Source organism: Electrophorus electricus, chromosome 9 (assembly GCF_013358815.1).
Source record: "Electrophorus electricus isolate fEleEle1 chromosome 9, fEleEle1.pri, whole genome shotgun sequence".
Taxonomy (NCBI): Eukaryota; Metazoa; Chordata; class Actinopteri; order Gymnotiformes; family Gymnotidae; genus Electrophorus; species Electrophorus electricus.
Window position 1 is genome coordinate 14949461 of NC_049543.1, and position 20524 is coordinate 14969984.

The 20524-nt window shown below is 46.6% G+C and overlaps 2 protein-coding genes and 1 long non-coding RNA gene across 7 annotated transcripts in view; 1 reads left to right on the forward strand and 2 right to left on the reverse strand.

Moving 5' to 3' along the window:
• The window catches only part of pax5 (paired box 5), a 48362-nt gene extending 46413 nt beyond the window's left edge, over positions 1–1949 (reverse strand). For all 4 annotated transcript variants that reach the window (XM_035530231.1, XM_035530229.1, XM_035530230.1 and 1 more), the window contains exon 1: positions 1528–1949. In XM_035530231.1, the coding sequence (XP_035386124.1) occupies positions 1528–1573 (46 nt within the window). In that variant the 5' untranslated portion in view covers positions 1574–1949. The remainder of the gene's footprint in view (positions 1–1527) is intronic.
• Positions 1950–5824: 3875 nt separating this feature from the next.
• On the reverse strand, positions 5825–7203 carry LOC113587669. The gene is made up of 2 exons (XR_003411764.2): positions 7118–7203; positions 5825–6642 (listed from the first exon to the last, which is right to left on the reverse strand). It is a non-coding gene; the product is annotated as an uncharacterized LOC113587669 (long non-coding RNA).
• zcchc7 (zinc finger, CCHC domain containing 7) overlaps positions 7173–20524 on the forward strand; it is a 33515-nt gene continuing 20163 nt past the window's right edge. The window contains exons 1-2 of one of the 2 annotated variants that reach the window (XM_035530178.1): positions 7173–7241; positions 8272–8918. In XM_035530178.1, coding sequence (XP_035386071.1) covers positions 8285–8918 — 634 coding nt within the window. In that variant the 5' untranslated portion in view covers positions 7173–7241; positions 8272–8284. Of the gene's footprint in view, positions 7242–8099; positions 8196–8271; positions 8919–20524 lie in introns of those variants that run through there. The other variant, XM_035530177.1, reaches the window with a different exon arrangement.

Sequence of the window (20524 nt, forward strand, 5' to 3'; positions counted from 1 at the left end):
TCTCCTAAGCTCCTGTACGTACGATCGACGTGAGGCGCATGGCGAATGAAGGCTGAAGCTGACACGCTGAAGGCCTTCTTCAGTTTTCGAAAAGAAATAGTCCACGGTACCTACGGGAACGTGCAGGTTACATGACGCACTGTCTAAAAGTCACTCAGGACAGGCTGTGCAAATATATTAGAAATATTCTGTTTGGCCACCTGCTGTCGAGCTATACTCGACAGGCCTACTGTAGTTTTTGACACCTAGCGTTAAGTGCCAGTTACCATAAACTGATATTAATCGATGAGTCGTGCTTTGGATATGGACCAGAGGTTCTGTGAAGGAAACGACGAATTCTTCGTTTACGAATTCAAGTGCCCCTGTATGGCGCGACGAAAACCAAACACACTACGCTCCTTTTACCTGTTGCGCACAGTTGGGGGTGGCGGTGGTCGCATTGCCGAGGTAGTACGCTTCGGCTTTTTTAACCCAATTTCACACAGTTCCATTTGTGTGGAGGCAAATGCATAACTGAACGGTGGCTTTTGTTTCAAGGGTATAAAATTATATAAAAAATACTTGCCTCGGCCCCAACGGTAAAAGCCTTCAGAGTAACGGTTGATGGCGTATTAATCGTGGCTATATTCGGCGTTCACGTCGCTCGTGTCTCTTCGTCACGACTGAAGATCCTGCGCGCGATAGATGGTTCGAAAGCTGCCACTGCCATAACCCGGATTTTCCATCGAGTCTGGAGCACATCTAGGCTAGATGGTAGACTATAGACAGAGTTCTCGCTGTCAATCGATCGTACCTTTCTGCCCACAACACAAGCAATCAAGAGATTCGATTTTTTTTCTTCTTCCCTCCACTAGCCGAGACTCGGTTGAGATGTAGGTAACAGATCACATTTGTCAGGACAAACTCAGCCAATCGAATTCTGACAACCGGCGTTACAGTTTGATGTTTATAAAAATATATTTAAAAAAAAAAAGAATTTCTTCAAGTTACACAGTATTGAAAATCGCATACGCAGTTTTAAGTCCAGGGTTTTGCTCGTGCACAGACGAGGTGGTCTACATCTAGGCCAAAAGGGCCCCGGTCGAAGCATACAAGGACACCCCGTTCAGATGTCACTGCCAAGACTTCAGCAGTAGCAACAAATGTAGTTATTATTGGTTTGAGTTAACTCTTATTTTGAACATGACGAAACCGAATTCCCAAACAGGATCTGTAGGTCAAGGTCCGCAGCTTAAATTCAGGTTTGAGTACGTTAACAAGATCGAACATCTGTCTCAAGTGTAGAGTCTTAAAAAAGAAATGCTGACGGTCTCAAAATAAATATCTTAAACCACATCATCATGTATCCATAGCGGATAAAGCCACATTGCTAATAATACGTTTAGAAGAAAAGTTTAGAGGTTTAGAAAATGTTAGCTACGCACACGATGAAATGACCACTTTTTTATAATTGCTAGTTTAAGTAGGTCGTTGATATAAATTTAGTTCTAAAGAATAGGGCAAAGTTAAGAAGAGTGAAGGCCCTACCAGTCCGTCCGATGCGCACTGATGGACCTTTTTGGTCCAAGTCCATAGTTGGTCCGGAGAGTGGGATGAGCCGTGGGGGGAAAGAGGTTAAAAAAAACTTTCCGTCTCCTGTATCGTGTGTAGCGTTTTCCCTCTTTGTGTTACAGAGGTTTGGCGTGTTGTAGTTTGAAATAATGCGCCTCTTCCGCTCCCTGTTGCGCCGCTGCAAGTGCCCAGTGGGCTGAGACTAAACGATTTAGGTGGAAAGGGGTCTCCGGAGAAAGCGTAAAACGATTAAGCGCAAAGTCAAGAAAAAAAAAGAGCCGCGCGTTGAATGTGCGCTCATGTTCTCTCTTTCTTCCACTCTCTAACACACACACACACACACACACACACACACACACTATCGTGCACCCGCTTCCCCTCTGCAGACGTGTACGCGCGCTCGCACATCTGTTACACTTTTTTGGTACTCTTTCCAACAGAAGTTTCTCTCTCTCTCTCTCTCTCTCTCTCTGACACGTTTGAGTGCGTCAGGGGATTTGGGTTCACTGGAGACTAGTGAAAAACAGATCATCTTTAAAAATCACAAGACCCAGTGCATCCAAATAAACTTCAATCTGCCCATACATTTTTGTTAAAAATATTATTTATACATTTGCATTTATACATGAAGCTTTTTGATCAATGTGCACGTGCGTTATGTATACGTTTTATCACACTGAAGAGAACTCAAAAAGATGCATTGTCAGAACATACGTGTTTGCGGTAGGGTCTTTTTTTTTTTTTAGGTGTTTTGCCAGGGTCCTTTTCAAACCCCACGCGTTGTCGCTGTTCCCTGGCTGCTTGTTCGTTCTACTTTCTAAGAGGACACATTTTCGTCACCCCCAAGAGCTTCACGTGGAAAAAAAGAAAGAAAAAGAAAAGCACGAGTCCCCCTCTTCAACAACCACAGTGTTGCGGTGGACGCGGGTGCGATGGTTTAACGGATGACTCCGGGTCCTGGAGTTCATAAGACGTCACGGAGACAATTGAAGGCCGAACAATGCGCGAGACGCGCCGTTTTCTGCTGCTGGTTGTTGTCGGCTGCTCCCGGCCTGACCTCTCCTCGCGAGCGGGCGGAAGACAGCAAATGGTCTCCTTTTAATCGCGCCTCTTAATGGCTTGTCCCATTGACGGAGGTTCAAAGGGAGAATAATGAAGCTTTAGGTTGTATTAATTTACAATCATGTAGCCCGTAGGTCAGAGTGCATAATACGGGCCCGAGGTCGATTGTTTAATTACAGTGTTTTAAACGTATGGCAAAACGACAGGGTAGCTCGGCAAAGAAATTAAACGGCAAAGAAAAGAGATTCACCACGGCTGGTGATTTTGAGTCGATGCGCTTCACCTTCTCGACTGGTGCGAATTTTACAGCGGTTAAAACCCGCTGTTACGTGACTTTGCTCGATCCCGTGGGTAGCCTGTGACGCGCAGACGGGAGAGTTTTTTGCTTAGCGGATGTGAATGTGGTAGCAGTGTTTCGGCAGGTGGCTCGCTCCCGCGGTGACCCGGGGCCACGTCCCTGCCTCGGTGCACCCGCCTCTCTGGGGTAAGCCTAAGTCCGTACAGCGTGCCTCGCGGAAATTCGCCACAATGACAACATTCCCTCGGTCTCTGGCTTCCGCTAAAACGCAGTGACATGCAGCGTTTGGTTTTCTTTTCTTTTTTTTATTCTTCTGCTCTGTTACTTCTCGTAGGCCAATTGGTCATCATGCGCTTAATTTTAAGTCTCATTCATTCAGTCGTCTTCACGATAAAGGCGAATCAAAGCAACTTCGCTCCCCAAAGTATGCTACGTCTTTTCAGATGCGCAGTTTTCACATATCTGAGTCTGTCAAAGCATAAAAGCCTTAGGTAAAATTGCTAGCAGAAAAAAGAAATATGGTGCTTGCTTGCCTCTAAATGGATTGACACATAGGGCAGCAACATACTTAAGTTAAGACGTATGTTAGACATTAAATGGAGACATTTAAACTTTACATGCCACCAAATAATAGTACTGCGCTATAGTTGCCACATTCAGTTAGAGATGAAACCGTGTTTACGGAGAATGGCGTTTAGGCGCATGCACGGGACTTTGTCAAATACAGAACTCAGGAAATAATGTCCTACTCACGTTAGTCGTAGTTTGGGTGGTCCTGTCTTTTATGTTAAAAAAAGAGCATATTGTAGCATATTACAAAAACTTTCAAATTCGAGACCACAATGGAGATTCCACTTGTAAAAAAAAAGTGATCTAAGCTTATAAATATATTATAGTAATGAATAATATAGCAAATGATGATGATGATGATGATGATTATTATTGTTATTATTATTACTACTATTATTACTATTATCATCATCGCCGCTGTTATTATTATTAAACACGAACAACAGCAACAATAATAATATCAGTTGCAGCGTACATTTTCTGTCGAATTTTCAAAAATGTGAATGCAACTGCTTAAAATGCACGATGTAGATAGACTGTCATTTCAATACAGTGATTTCTTAAATAAAACAAATATTTAAAAAAATAGAATTGAATAAAAATATAATTTTCTCCAAGACTCTTAAATAACTGATACACATAGACACTTAACTATAATACATAACAGAATTTATGCTCTCGTAACTCTTTTGATAAGCAAAAAAAAAGTTACATATTTTGTTTTTTTCTTTTCTTGTGGCATTCTAATTTTAAATGACGCCTTTACAGAATTGGTGATTCCTTCTCCCTCTTAATTTCATTAATAATGTAATTAACGAGCGACGAGTTTTGGAAACGATGGTTATTGGATGTGTGGGCCCCGCGTTGCCCGGGTGGAACCGGAAATAATTGCGTTAGACCGAGACGCAAGAACCAAAGCGGACAATTAAAACAATAAGTAAACAAATAAATAGGGAAAATCAACAACATTAATGAGGCTTCTGTTTTTTATTCAAGCGTCTTGTCTTTGGTTTACGGATAACTGATAGCCAATCAACAAAAATAACTTTCCCGAGTTCAGAAAAAGTAACTTCTCGCTACAACGTTTCCTTCGCCTAAGCAGAACACGCACTTGCATTGCCAATAGATTTTTTCTAGCATATTAATCAAACAAGAAATATCAAATAAAAATTTGTAGCGTCGACTGCAAAAGACTAGTGAGTCTAGTCTAGTGAGTGCATCGCTGGCCCTACACTTCCCTTATTCCCTTATATCCTGCTATAAAATAGCTCCCATTTAGTTACACCCGATAGTACTTGTAGTAGACGTTAGAAGACTATGTTTTTTATTTATATTTTATGCTTAAATCGGACTTAAAAAAAATTTAATCGCAAATATTGTAACATTCCAACATACAATAGTAATAGTAATGATGCTGTCGTATTAGGCTATTAACAGGATTCAAAACGGTTTTGTTAATGAATACTTTTTTAAACTGTCTTTTACCCTTCGTCGCAGTAAATGTTTCACAGAGACATGGCGCCACTGTTTAACGGAGATGCCTTTTATGGTGCGCGGACTGCTAAAAGCGTTTCTTAAGCAGGCACGTACAAAGATGTAGATCAAAACTATTTTCTAGTTTTAAGGAATAATTTTCGGACTTTCTTTGAGACGTGCAATGAGAGAACGTTAGCTCTCTAACCGCTTAAATAATGAGAATTCTCTGAATGTCTTGGACTGTTGAATTTTTCTTCTTCAAAGACCAAAATGGTCTGGAGTCTATCGCCAGGTTCTTTAATATAAATCAAGTGTGCAAAACATAAGGCATTAAGGTGTGTACTTAACTTCAACGAGCCCTGAAGTAATTTAACCAAACTCTGTGAATACATAGGTCATACATAGACACATGCAGTTAAACTGACAGATAGACTGATAGATGAATAGAGAGATAGATGGGATTTTAAATTTAGACAAAGGGGGTAGATATGTGGATATAATGTACACTTGTGTCCAAGGTTTTTATGAAAGGGGCTGTTTCTGTAAAGGGTTATGTTAGATTGAATTAATTTTGTTTGTGTGTGTGTGTGTGTGTGTGTGTGTGTGGAGAGCACTGGACTCGCACTCGCCGGTGACAGGCCCCGGAAGCTGGGTTGTAAACGTTTGGCGCAGAACCAGGCTAGACAAAAGAAGACATGAGGTTTGGCACTGGGCTCTTTTTGTCCATGAACCCCATGTGACGTGTAGTGACATGGAGGGGTCAAACCGCACCTCCCCAGTCTCCGACCCCGCACGAGAGACCCGAACATTTCACTGACAATACACTCATGCAGAATTAACCACACAGTCTGCCATTTGACTCCGGGGTTTGTTAAAAGAAGGCTCTCTCTTTTAATAAATGAATACAGCGTATCTCATTGAGGGTTTGCGCGCCGCAGAATCCTTCAGAAGCACACTCGGATGATGTGGGCGTCTTCACTGATATGTACCCTTTCTCTGCAAATCTGCTCCTTGGTCAACATACCCAAGATGACGTTTTACACAAACCCCTAGAAAGATCATATACAGCATCTAAATAGACATATAACTATCAGTTTCATGATAATTGTATGTCTGAATATCGATCAGAGCACAGTAAGGGTCAATGTTACACTTGAATAACGCAGAGGACTCGACAGCATTCGCGCACGCGGAAGGGAAGGTGGCCATTTGACTTGATTTCCCCAAATGAAAATCTTCCTCATGCAGAACATCCTCGTGGAATGCGAGATTGGAATAGAGAGGCCTGGATTCCAGCTCGCGACTCCATCTTCAACACCCCACTGGTTTGAATCCAGGCAGATTAACCGACGTGCAAGCTCTTTCCGACTCTCTTTAAAACAATAACAGTAATAACAGGAAGCAAATATTCCGACTAGAGAGCCCTCGCACCCGCGACTGCGGCAATGCACAGCTATTTCGTATTCCCGCTCAAAGCGCTCATCCTCGAGCCTTTTCTCCGAGCAAGATAAACAGAGCAGACTTTTCACTTAATTTGGGAAGTGTAACCTTTAGAAATAAAACAGTCCTCTCTGCTGATGGCCCTTTTCATCGTCTGACTCGCACGGGGACGTCCTCGGCATCAGATGGCATTGAAACCGCGAGCGTCCCTCCGGCATCAAGCGAGGCTCGCGCTGTAGGGCTGTCTGCAAAAGAATGAGATGTTGCCAAAGTAGACACACATAGGCCTGTATAAAAGAGCCCACCACACGCACAAGCACAGTTCTAATAAATATTTAGATTGCTTTACGAATAACATGATGAACGGTTTTTTTTAAACGTTTTATCATAATTACCATAGACATACACCGAGAATGAGCTTTTTTTTTTTTTAAAGCAGTGTTAGTCTTTTTAAAGCCTAAATCTTTCCTAGTTCTCTGTTATTCTGGTACATTTCCACCGTTTGTAAATCTTTGTAAATACCGACATACTCCAGTGACATTTCTCGGCCATAATTTAGAAAAGACGTTAGTGGCAGCGTTTTAATTTTGAGCAGGCATCGTAAATCGTAGCACGTGGATGACACATTAATCTCCAACTGACCTGTCTAAGACGGCTTCACCTTATCCTAAAAGACGTATATATCGTATTTTATAATACAAAAGTTAAAACTGGACTCACGTTGGCGGTCTGAGATGTGCGCCTGTTCCAGCGATAGTGAATAGTTGGCCAACTATTTCTCGTCTCTGATGCCCGGAAGCTTCTTGTTCTGTGTTGTCGTTCTCTAAACCTCGGAAACTAATAGGCAGGTTTGATTCCAGTTCTTACACAGTAAAAGAAGATGGCTCTGTTAGCTGTAGGTTTACGCGTGCGATCGCCAGTGGCCTGGGTTATATGACTTCTGTGGCCATATAATACATGATTTAGTCGTATATAAACAACCGGTTCGTCGTTCAGACTACACACGTGGATAGCATCGCAGGGCTCGCTAGCTAGCTACCTCTAGCTAACTAGTTTCTTGTTCCTGATAAATATGATTATAACGCGTATTATAAAGTATATTATAATCTCCCGTGTCTCAAATCAAAATGCTCCAAATTATTCCTGTTTTAGGTACTTGTCTCGAAACAATCGGCGGTGAACGTTACCATCATAACCAAGGCCAAGAGTGTGCATGGCTTAGTGTACAGGTAGCTTCAGGCTAGCTAGCAGCAGAAGTTTGCTGAATATACCTGCACCTCAGAAGAATGTCAAAGCAGAAGTTATGGTTAGTGTTTTGACTTGTTAGCCTGCTGTCAGATGTCGGCGTAGTCTACGTTTTAGTGTCGGTCGCGTTTGGCTGAGAGGAGGTGGCAATAGGCTAGCTGTACGTAGCCTGCTCCGTTTCCCTACGTCGTTTCACGTCCGTTTCACGTCGGCGTTTCACCGTAAACCGCACCTGCGATGGCGACTGCGACCGTGTCTAAGTGGAAGAATACGGCTGTGACAGCCTTTAAATGTCGATTGCTCTAATAGGATAGTGGGGGAGAAGAATGAGTACAAATCTAATGGGTTCGGGTAACCCGCTTCTCTCTCTGGCGCCTTGCCGTAAACAATCCGGCACAGGCCTCGCTATACACGGGCGGCTCGTGTGATCGTGTCTCTCAGCGGCAACGTGCCATTTCGGTGTACTTAGATTATGAATAATGACTAAGTGCTGTCAGTTCACGCTGGCGGGTCTGAAGCGGGTTTGTGCCAGTGGCAATGAAGCCACGTTCCAGTAAGTTGGTACATGGTGTTAAGATGCCTCTTGCTTGTAGTGGCCTGTGAGTGATGGTAAATGTGTCTTTGTTTAGGGGGTTCCTCGAGATGTTCTCGAGGTACCAACAGTGGGCGGAGTATGAAGATGAGCTGTACTGTGAGGAAGACGAGGGCGACTCCTGTCTGTCGGAATCTGACAGTGAGCTGGAGTTCCAGCTGTACTCCCAGCTGCACTACAACATGGAGGTGCAGGAGAACCAGGAGGTCCAGGGGGATACAGGTCATGAGGGGCCCGAGGAGGAGCCGCTCCAGCCTGGCCGGGGAGCCCCGCCGGCTCCGCCTGCCCCCGTGGAAGTCATCACGATCGACTCGGGCCCCGATGCCATCACCATTTCGGACAGTACGGAGGACGAAGACAGCGTATGCGCCCTAAAACCTCGGCAGTCGCGGCCTCGCTGCCGGGTCAACGGGAAGGGGCCTCGGCCCTCCGCCTTGCTCGCTCCGCAGACCTCGAGGAGCGAAAAGGTCAGGAACGTGATGGAGGAAGTGGTGGTGCTGTACTCAGACTCTGATGAGAGCTCGGGATCGGTGATGCCGTTCGTGGAAGACCCGGATTCAGATTCGGATTCGGATTCGGATTCGGACGGGTTGGAGAGCTGGATGATTCTCGGCCGGGACAGGGAAGAAGGGGACCAGGACATCCAGCTCAACCTCTCTGCTGAGGGCAGGGGCAGGATGCCAGGTCAGTGTGCACCTGTGAGCTTACTGGAAACACTGGCCAGGGGATGCGCGTGTGTGCGCGCACTCGTGCGTTGTAAAGGCAGCCTGCGTGCATGTGTTTACACGCAGGCGAGTCAATGAGGGGAATCTTGCAGCATGTTCTGGAGGAAACGCACAAACAAAGCAGCTCCCTGTCAGAGGGGGAAACTTTAATCGCAGATGAATCGAACCGCTTTTGCAAATCTCTCAGGATCGGCGTATTAACCTGACCTGCAGACCTCAGCAATACAGCAGGTTCTCTCTCTGTCTCCCCCCCCCCCATCTCCCTCTCTCTCTCTCTCTCTCTCTCTCTCTCTCTCTCTCTCTCTCTCTCTCTCTCTCTGTCTGTCTCCCCTTCCCTCACTTCCCTCCCCCCATCTCTCTCTCTCTCTCTCTCTCTCTCTCTGTCTGGCTTCATTTGAATGGTGCTCCTGCCTTGCTCTGGGTTCTGTGGGCCTGCTGTTTCTGCTCTGCTGCTCAAGCTTCCCACACTCATGTAGAGAGGGGGGCCTTAGTCTGGGCCGACCTGCCTTTGTCCCCCCCCCCCCCCCCCCCCCCCCCACACACACACACACACACACACGCACGAGGAGGACTTGTGAGCTGGGGTAAATGGGTCTCCCTCTCACTTTCCCTCCTTCAGCTTTCTTTCCTCTCTGGCTCTCTGATCTTTGGGGTCTGACCCCCCCCCCCCTCCAGGTCTCATACACCCTCGAGGGGGCTTACGGGTGTGCACGGGCGCCTGCGTGTGCCCGACTGCGTGAGCGAGCGTGTGCGTTTCTGCGTGTGTGACTTCCTATGTTTCTGTAAATCTGTGACAGAAGACAGATATTGTGGAAGATTTGTAATTTTTTTTGCTGTAGTCATCAACCAGTTATTGATTACAACTTCTTTTTTTCTTCTTTTTTAAACACAGCTTGGTAACACATTAGTTAGCGAAGTCTGAACACACAGTCAGGCCCAGGTCTGACGAGAGAGCAGTGCGCACAGACATGAAGAGGCAGAGCTGGCTGAGGTGGGGCCGTGGGCGGGGCTGTGGGCGGGGCCAGGGCTAAGGCGGTGGGTGCTTCATGGTTGTGGGTTTGGTGATGACAGATGAATAATTGAAATGGGTCCAGCTCCTCATACATTTTTCTCTGTGGTTGTTAAGGTGATGTCAGCGGCCTGTCTGATTCAGACTGGATGCCGTGTGTGTGTGTGTGTGTGTGTGTGTGTGTGTGTGTGGAGGAGTGTGTATGCACATATGCGTATAGTGTTAGAACTTTGGACACCCAAGCAGAGAGTAACGGAAATCAGTGACTCAAATTCTTGATTGCGCTGGCATTACATGGCTGTTGGTGCAGGTGACGTCCTCATAACGCACACATACAATTAGTTCGCACACATGCATACACAGACTTGCACAAACGAACATACACTTGCACACACATGAGCATACACTGGCATACATGTGCGCACACACGCAGGCATACCGATGTACAGCATTTGTTCCCCGCTGGTCACATGGTTCCCAACTGGTCAGAGTGATACCGTCCTGTTGTATATTCTTACCGGCCCTGACGAAAAAAAGAAAGTTTGTTTGTTTGTTTGTTTGTTGTCATTCCAGGGAGTCCTTTGAGCAGCGCATTAGTCACCGAGACATGAAAAGCGTAGCTCAGTTTTTTAGCGTCTTGCAGATGGAGGCAGAGCCTCACTCACACTATATGGCTTAAATGATGGAGTTCATTTTCAGTGCTAATATGTAATATTATTAATAAAAGTTCAGTCAGAATCCAGATCTGACCCTCAAAGAGGTCATCGCTTGCTCTGTTGCTAGAGAGACGAGATTAGGGCCGCTACGTCGTCTGCGTTGATGCTCGGGTAACTGACTGATTACTGGAGCGAATAATCGGCTATTCGCATTATGGGCGATTACTCAATGGATCTTATTTAGCGATCAGCTGTTGAATATAGCTTGAGGTTGTTTTAGGCAAGTGCTAGCTAAAAATAAAGAGAAAAGATTCAAAAATACTCCTTTTAACAAACTTTACTGCTGATAGAAAAGATAAATAAACATTCTAATAGTTTTTTTTTGTCAGAATTGAAAACGATAGGCTAAGCAAAGTAGCAGCAGTACAGTAGGACAAAACTTCAACAGTTTCTCCTTAAACAAATGAAGTCATCTAAATTTAAAATCAATAAATAAGAAGAAATTCTATGCATTTAGAAGGTATCTAAACTTTGGCACACGTCACTGTGACGACCGATGCTGAGTTTGACTGTAAATTTAGGGCCCACGTAGGGCACATGCATAGTTGAAATGGTCTGTTATTGCACTTCTCAGCGCCTGGTACAGAGCTTGCACGTGTGTTTTGCATCAGCAGTGATCCCTGTATTTCTATAGTGTTCTAGTTCAACGGTATCTCAGACTCTAACCTACTGTACTAGCGTGTATTCTAGGAGAAAAAATGACAATGCACTTTTGTAAGTCACTCTGGATAAGAGCGTCCGCTAAATGCCAGCAAACATAAATGCAAAATGTAGTAAACATCATCCAGCGAGACCACGCGCCTCTTCGGACGTTCCAGCATAACTCGCGCGCTCTCGTGTTGGCCATGACAGCTTTGCGGATGTTGCAGTTCACTACCTTTTTTGCTAAGAGTGAACTCCTCCCACACTTGGGAGGTTTTGTGAAGGTGAACGTGCAAGCGGTAGTGTTTACAAATCAGAGCGCTTCAAGCCGGCGCAAGAAACGACGATTAACTAATCGACGATTAGTTCCGTTGGCAGCTAGTTTTATTGTCGATCATGATGTGGATTATTATACATTGCACCCCAAGATGAATCAAACGAGGTCATCGCGTCATGTGTTTCCGACGTGCGCAGCTAGGCACACAGCTGAGTGCTATTTAATAAATGCTGTGAAATGTAGCTATGCTACCGTCGGCTTATCTAAAACAAGTGATTTTTGAAATATTAGCCAGTTAGCACAACCACATGCGTCACTCCTGCATGGAGAAACAGTCAGGCGGGGGTTGGCGTGGGTGGGCTGTGTGCGCGCATGCAGGGTGCACAGAGAAGAGATGCGTGTAGGGTTGGGGGTGTGTCACAAAACCCTCTAATCCTTCCAGGTCATCTTATCCTCACAGCGGCATTGCTGACACGCCCACACACACACAGTTTAGGTGTCTGAGATGCCCAAGACCCCACTTAGCCAGAAAGTCTTTCTGCAAAAGTTTTGCAGAGGCTGGCGGCTGGACTCTTTGCTCAGTGCTCCTAGGTTCTTTTCCCTCTCTCTCTCCTCCCTCTCTCCCTCTGGTTTTCATTCTCTTTTCTTCTTGTTCTCTTGACCGTCGCCCACAACTTTGTGCCGCGTTTGAGCTCTGCGACGCTCCGACCAGAGAGCACGCACATGTGAATCGAATGCACTTGTTTGTGTGTGTGTGTGTGTGTATGGGGGGGGGGATTTGAGAGGGTGAGTGTTGTTTATTTATTTTTACTGGAGCTGCAGTGTTCTTCCGGTGAAGGTAAGCCCACGTCCTCTCGTGCACTTTTCCCTCACTCACTTTTCCGGGCGGCTGTGCTTTTTCCCAGGACATGGCTCGTCTCTGCGCTTTGCCTCCACGCTGAGGCCCCGATCGGAGAGAGCAGACGCGTTGGAGAAGGAAACGTTTTCCTAAAGCTACGTCGCGTCCCTCTCAGAAAGGACTGGCAATTTTCCGTCTCCGCCCCCTGGCTGGTAGAACCGAGGCGTTGGAGGACGTGACGCCTCAGGAAGGCCGACCCCAGCGTCCAAACTCCTGCCTCCCAGCCTCCCAGCCGCCCCTTCTCCGGCCCCTTCTCCAGCCCCGCCGGCGGCCGTGAAGGGTCCGCACGCTTTGGCCAGCACCGCCGTTTTGGTGAAAAGCATCGTGTTATGTGGTGCAATGTTGTTTCGCCGAGCGCCTTTCCTCTTGAGTGTTTTAGAGAGAGAGAGAGAGAGAGAGAGAGAGAGAGAGAGAGAGAGAGAGCGAGAGCGAGCGCCCTCTTGGAGGTTCACGGTAGAGCGGCTTGCTTCAAAGAAACAGAAGGGCTCCATTTACAATGGAAATGCGTCTTTCCCTCAGTCTGCTTCTAGAAACTTCCCCTCATTAGTGTGTGATGTCTGTGTGGGGGTAAGGTGTGTGTGTGTGTGTGTGTGTGTGTGTGTGTGTGTGTGTTTTTCTTTTTTTTCTCCTTTATGCATGCATGTTACTTTTTGTGAGGAGACGGTGAGCGTGCGCGTGTGTAAGGGTCTGTGGTTGTCTGCTGTTACACACACACACACACACGGCACTCTGGGTATGTGAATGTTGATGCATTGCTTCTTTGCCTGAGGAGCCCTGAACTTCGCGATTGCGCGGGCTGCCACACACACACACGCACCCGCCCGCCCGCCAGACAAACGCCGGGATGTTTGTTTCTTGTGTAAGTCTGATAGTGGGCTTTTATCTGTCTGAGGTTGGCGTATGGCAGGTCTCTGTTTTACACACTGTGTGGCAACAAAAGTGTTGGAGAGACGTGTGTTGTAGGATGGTGGAAGGAGCCACGTAGGAATATTGTGTGTGTGTGTGTGTGTGTGTGTGTGTGTGTGTGTGTGTGTGTGTGTGTGTGTAGGGATAGGCATCAGCCCTTATCTGGGCACAACAGTGCCATTTCAGCTGAAACACCACACCCACTTCTCCACTTTATGTGTTTGAACAGATGCCACACACACACGTGCACACACACACTACAAAATCACTTGAGTGTGAGAGGTGTTTGCTTAATATCCTGTTTTTTTTTTTTGTTTGTTTTTTTGGCAAAGCTTTTTTTTTTAAATCAGAGTTGAGGCATTCTCACATTTTCTGTTTTTCTCTCTCAAATTAAGACATTTATTTATGTTTGATTGATTTTATGTTTATTATTAAGAATTGCTCCTTGTTTTTGATTGCTGCATTATCCATGTGTTTTATTTATTTTGTTTGTTTGTTTTTCATAGTTTGTAAGTATATACATTTTTGGATGAAACGTGTGTAGAGACGAGAATACTACAGATTTACAATGTTGACCTTAAGTTTTTCGATAGTTACAAAATGTTTTTTGACAGAATATAAATCAAAATCTGAGGTGATTTCAAAATTATATTGATTCGACAATCGTCAAAACCTTTGATGTCCGACTCTGTCAGACAGCTATAACCATTTTTTTTAGTGGAGATGAAGGTTTGTTGGCCCGTTTTTAGCGGACCGCCACCAAAATTCTGGTCCCGACAAGCATCCCTGGCACAGAGTGGCTGTTTCCGCACGAAACGCGCCGGACAGCCGGAATTTGCCGCCTGGCATCCGGCTGCAGGGGGGGGGGGCGCTAACCCCGTACGGAGGCGTCTGCGTGTGTGTTCCTTCCTTTTTGGGTGGGCTTTTCCGTGGAACAGCAGGCATCCTTAATCATGTTAGGGAGTAGATTTTAGGGTGGGGGTGCGGGTGAATAGCGGGGCCTGATGGCAAGCCTCCATCCCAATTTCATAGCCCACGGCTCCACCCCGGGTTTGATTAGAGCGAGCCCGCTGGAAGGAGCCCTCGCCGTCATGGTTACAGACCCCGCCTTCTCTCCTCGGCCCCCGCCGGCCGAGCGGCCGCTCCTCGGCAAGCTGGTCCACACCCGGCGCGTTTAATTCCACGTCCCGGAATCCGGAACGGGTTTCCCGCTCTGCAGGCCTCCATCGTTTAAGCCGCCATCGTTTTCACATATCCTAGAAAATCAGTTCAGTTATCATATTTTCCAGGTTTATTCCCACCAGAATAAAGGGCAGATGTTGGACATCATTTTCTAGCTCCACATTTTGCTGCATTAGGTGGCTGAGCGTTAGTCCTGTCGATGGGAATCCTATTGATTGACAGCGATTTCCTGGGTCATTTTTGTTAACTTGTTTTGTTTGTTTGTTTGCTTGTTTGTTTTTGTGAGTTCTACCACTGGCCTGAGTTCAGCTGCGTGCTAGAATCAGAAGTCATATGGGTGTCCCGGAAAACCTCAAGTACAACATCTGTTTTCGTTTTCACAGGTGCTCATTTGGTTCGGGGGCGAGAGCATCTTTAATATAGACGACTTGTGACTTGTTTTCTGATAAAGGGCCGTGTTTAAAAAAAAAAGTTAAAAATCCCCTTCCCCGCCTATAAACACCTTACTGTCACAGAGTGAATTCCACAGGAAGTTGTTTGCGTTGTGCAACGAGAACCAAATATTTAAATGCGATAACAACTTAGTATTCAAATAAATGAAGAAGCGAAGTTTGTATGTGTCTATACTTGTGTGTTTTCTCCTCTTGAGGGGGAAATAAGAATGCGACACTTTGTGGCTTGCCCGGTGTGTCGGAGTGTGACAGCGTCTTAAGTACTTGCGTAGAAACTTTGGCTGAGTTCTGGGCCCGACACTTTCTGCACACACAGTCCAATGAAGTGCACTGTGTGTCGTGGTGTTCTTATAGCGTAGCACGAATTGAAATTGTGTGTGAAGGCTATGAAATAGTATTGACACCGCGGTTACGGTATTGACGCTCGCAGTGTGCCGTGGTACAGTGTGGCCTCAAGTTAAATATAGAAGTAGATTAATATGTCTATACAAAGTACAATTCCTTAAAACATTAGACGTAGATATTGATAACTCGAAGCGTTTCGCTGATCCCCATTTAAGTTCGTTTGTGAATGTTATCGCTAGCAAAACAGTGGTGCGTTAATTTGTTTTTAGAGTAGGACTGAATTTTTTTGTCACCCTCCTTCCACTGTCCTTCATCATTTATGCTTAGGCGGGAGCGCGTGCGCGGGAGCGAGGGATGAGGGAGTGGAAAACGTCAATTACAATTACCAATAAAACCCATTATAATCAAGCAGTCATTTAATATCAAATCAAATTATTGTCCCGGCGACTGAGGAAAGAGGTACCCTCGTGAGACGTGATTACATTTTTTTTCCCTCACCCCCTCCTTTCTTCTCTCTCAATCACGAGGAACTCTTTCTGGGAGCGGGCTCCGTCTCTTTCGGGCCCAGCGTGTCTCGAGGCGTGGGTTTAGCGAGTGAAGCCTTTATTAACCGTCAGCCCTGGGCGCTCAGTTTTTGGCCTCCGTCTGGGGGCTGAGGCGATAAATATTAATATTATTTCAGTAAGATTGAAGGGTAGAAGAGAAAGGAAGTGTGTTTTGTGGTTGGGGGAGGGGGGGTGTTAATATGGCAGCCCTGTTCAGTGGTCTGAGAGCAAACCCGAGCCCCCCCCCCCCCCCTCCCGTTTAAATAAAACGGAATTGCTTCACTGTCAGAAAACACCCACTGGAGGTTCGGGAACACTTTTGTTTTCTTTTTCTTGCTTTTTTAGGTTAAACAAACCTCTGCGCACTCGTTTGGTGTGGGCCAGGCCTGATGCTGTGTGAGACCCACAGGTCTTCGCTATGGTGCTGTCTTGTCTAGCACCTCGTGTCTGGTGTGTAGATGTTTCCCAAGGCACATACATTCACCCATAAACTTACATCTGTCCTGAGGGTCTTTTTGTGTGTGTGTGTGTTTTTTAAACCTTGAGAAGGGGGCGTGCGTTCGTGCGTGTGTGTGCGTGCGTGTGTGTGCGTGTGTGCTGTTAGTAATCTCTCAGGCTTTCTTAACTCCCTTTGGGACCTTCCAGAAAACGGCATCTCACTATTATTAGGGCCTCCTTTACATATTCAGGGAACTGTGTGTGTGTGTAACAGACACAGAGAGAGAAGCGTGTTGTAGCTCTAAGTCTTTAACTCCATGTCTGGTAGACTGTTAAACTGAACTTACGGTATCAAAAACAGCTTCGCCTTGTGCTGTAATAACACAGTGGGCCATAGTGAGAGAGAACAGGCTGAGCGGACATTACACACAGGCCATAGCAAGATGAGAGGAATCTAAGTGGAACCTAAAACAATCTAGAAAAACTATTTAATCTACAAAATAAAAGTCTGTCTGATGGGTGTATGTATATATCCACTTTTTATCCAGAGCGACTTATATCTGTTGATGAGGATATGGTGGTTCGAGTATTACAGTACGTCCGTGGAAGGTGTTGCCGAACACCCACCACAGTGATTGGTCCGCCGAGCACCTATGGTGTGAGGGTCTGAAGTGTCGCACAGTGCCGCAAAACTTGCACAGACCTTCCTTCGCCGGGTCACTTCCTGAAGAATGTGTTCTTTACTAAACTAAGCTCACAAGCTCGCTGTGGAGTCACCTCAGTGGGCAGAAGGAATGGGATAATTTTTTCCCCAAAGCCATATTAAACCCAAAACTACTACAGCAGTGAAGGTTACTAGTGTTACTCCCAGGGTCACAGGTTGTAAGGGACGTGTGCGGACGCTCGCGGTTTGGAAGGCCCGTGTGCGTTGCAGCCGCTGAATCGAGGCCAGCGTTCCTCGCACCCACACCCCACACGTATTTTGACACTGATGTGCGCAATTAAGTCCTCTCCTTCTCTCCATGGAACGTGAACCCAGGTCTTCTTTTACGGCTGTTTCCCACCCAGACCAGTTTGTTTGCTGGTCTGCCATACCTGTATTTCTGAACGGATATGTTCTTTTGTTTTCGGCCATGTGAAAAGGTGCTGGGGTCCAAGCATGCGTACGATGTTCATGCTCATGCTCTGATGCCACTGCGATGCCCCTCGTTGCCCCGCGCCTCGCTGCTTTGTAAGTGCGCCGTGATCGATAGTGATTGTAACAGTAATAGACTAATAGTAATTTTAACAGTAACAGATTAGTAGGTTTGGGGTCGGGAGCGAGACAGAAGGCGTGGGTAAAAGTAATCCTTTTGGGGGCTAAACCCCAGGTATCCATTGATGGTACGTTAAGCAGTTTTCTCCTTCCCAGGCGTGGTGTAAAGTGACTCCACTGGAACAGAGGGGTTAGGGCAGGCATTAGGCACTGTGCTTACGGTGTGGCAACGATTCCTGCTGCTGGTGCAGGCAAACAGCACCCGAACCCCCACCCCCCAAACGGCCGTATCCATTCGGGTGGATATGGCCTTCACCGCATCCCAGCATCCTCTGGGGCCGCTTTCCATCACATGGCAGGAGGGGTGTGGTTGAGCGGAGCTCCCTCCTGTTGTTTGGGATCTCGCATGCCTCTGATATCCAGGGAGGCTGAGCTGCCGTAGGGCGGCATTGCTGAAGCTACGCCCACGGTCATCTTCCGTTTTGGTCTGGTCATGCCAAACCGATCGGGTCAGCTCCGCCACGTAAGGAGCCCTGCCCCTCCCTGATGGGTGTTTCGGCACCACGACTGCAATTTGCTGGTGGTGTCGGTAGGAATTTAGGACTGAGAGATACTCCTTTAATAATTTTAGTTTCATGTTTGCTGATCTAATTTGTGTGTGTGTGTTTCCCTCCATTTTCTCTTACCAGTTTCAGATGCATCCCATAATACTGGTTCTATCTCTGACAATGGTGGATACTGTAGAAGAAAGAAATAAAAGGCAAATTAAAATCTTAGAGCGCTATTATTTAATTACCCCAATGGATGTGGATTTGGTGTGTGTGTGTGTGTGTGTCTGTGTGTGTGTGTGTGTGTGTGTGTGTGTGCTGAGGAGGGCGATAGAGAGGGCAGGATTATTCTGCTTTTTCAATTTACAGAACCCCCACTGCCTCCCTTAAGCAAACACGCACGCACGCACGCACGCACGCTCCTCTTTCCCCTCCCTCACCCAACCGCTGGAAGATAAAATGGCATTATGGTGAATTCACTTAATGACAAATTTTTAATTTGGCAAACACTGCCCTTCACTCCACCAAGACACCCCCCCCCCCCCCCCCCCCCCCGTGTGTGTGTGTGTGTGTGTGTGTGTGTGTGTGTGTGTGTGTGAGACAGAGAAAGTATGAATAGCGGAGCCTAATTACAGCGCGGCCGGGCCTGCAGAAGGGAGCCCGAGCCTTTTCTCCCGTGCCGATAAGAGCGGGAAATGTAGCAGATGAACAACGCTGTTTCTCCCTTTTCATATAGCAACATTAATAACAATCACCGACATTTGATCTGCCCCTCAACCCGACGGAAAAACGAAACGCTCCCAATGGAGAACTTTCATCAAAATGAAATCGGAGTCGCAACACGGAGGTTTTATTAAAACAGTTCATTTCTCCGTCTCTGCCTTTCTCGCACGCGCGTGCCGTTACCTCCGCCGCCCGCGTGCAGAAGCAGCACTGAGCGAGCTCGCGCATCGTTCCTGCCGGTGGTCGGTCACTCTGGGGAGCGTATCGGTGGCATGCGCCTGAGCCCCCGCCGGACTCGTTATACCGGGCCGTTATAACGCCATTGTGCAGCGGTCGTTTTATCTTTGCGGGCTCCTGTTTCTGCGGCTCGGAGGAGATTTGCTCGAAAACACACATGGCTTGACACTAGGTTTGTTGTCTCTGAAAAATAAGTTAAAAGTGTGTGTGTGTGTTCATTTAGAGCTGTAAAGTGAACCATTTAAAAGTTAAAATCCTGATTTGTCACTTACTTTTAAGCTTACATACATTTAAAAAATATAAAATGCAGTAAATCTGAATTTACTGGCTTTAAAAGCAAGGGTTTTGCAGTGGCCAACATCTATCAGATTTTTATTATACGCGTACTGGAGTCTTCTGATGGTTGCTATTATACTGTTATATCAAACTGGTAATTTATATATCTGAGTTTTGGACTGGTGTCAAGGGCAGTGGAACACTCCAACGGCCACCCAACAAAGTCCAATCTGATTGGCTCCTTCTAGTTTGACTCGCATATTGCATCTTGGTGACCTTCCATTGAGTTTGGCATCATACTGCCACAATTACGAGATTTGTTCAAGTAAAACAATAGTCTGCTCAGCACAATAGAATGGCAGTGTGTGTGGGTGTGTGTGTGTGCACGTGTGTGTGTTGTTTGCCTGTGTGTGCGACTCCCATGTGACACACCCCCTTATCTCCTGTCACTCATCCGTCTGTTGCTCTGATTGGACCATACGGTTGCTGTGCGGTTGCCGTGCTGTTGCCATGCCGCGCCCCGCTGGGCGGTAATTGGGCCCCCTCTGTGTCGCGCGCGGTTACCCGCTCTGACAGACAGGTCTGGCCACCTGCCTCCCAACCCCGCCCCTCACCCCCTTAAAACACAGGGTCACACAGCGCTGAGTGCGTGGCACTGCCCACCACGTGCCGCTCAGCATTATGGGTGGAGGGGTGCGGATTTGGCCGAGTGCCCTCATTTTGCATGGCACTGCTGTAGGGAGGCGGAGTGAAGGTGCGGGGAATGGGAGGTTGTCAGTCTAGTTGTCAAAGCCTGCTTAGGGGCTCTGGAAATGATTCTCACTGTATGTCTTTATAGGTGCACACACACACACACACACACACACACACACACACACACACACACACACACACACACACACACACACACAGAAAAGCTATTACAGGGTGATGGCAGCTAACTTTACCTCTAATAAGCATGCATGCGTATACACACACACACACACACACCCCTTCTGTCCGAAGCACACACAGGCAGGTCTTCACAAAGAAACGGCAATAAATGAATCTTCAATCAAGCACTGTTTCCCTCAAAGATGCTTTTCTCAGGAGATGGGCCATGAGGTGAATATCGAA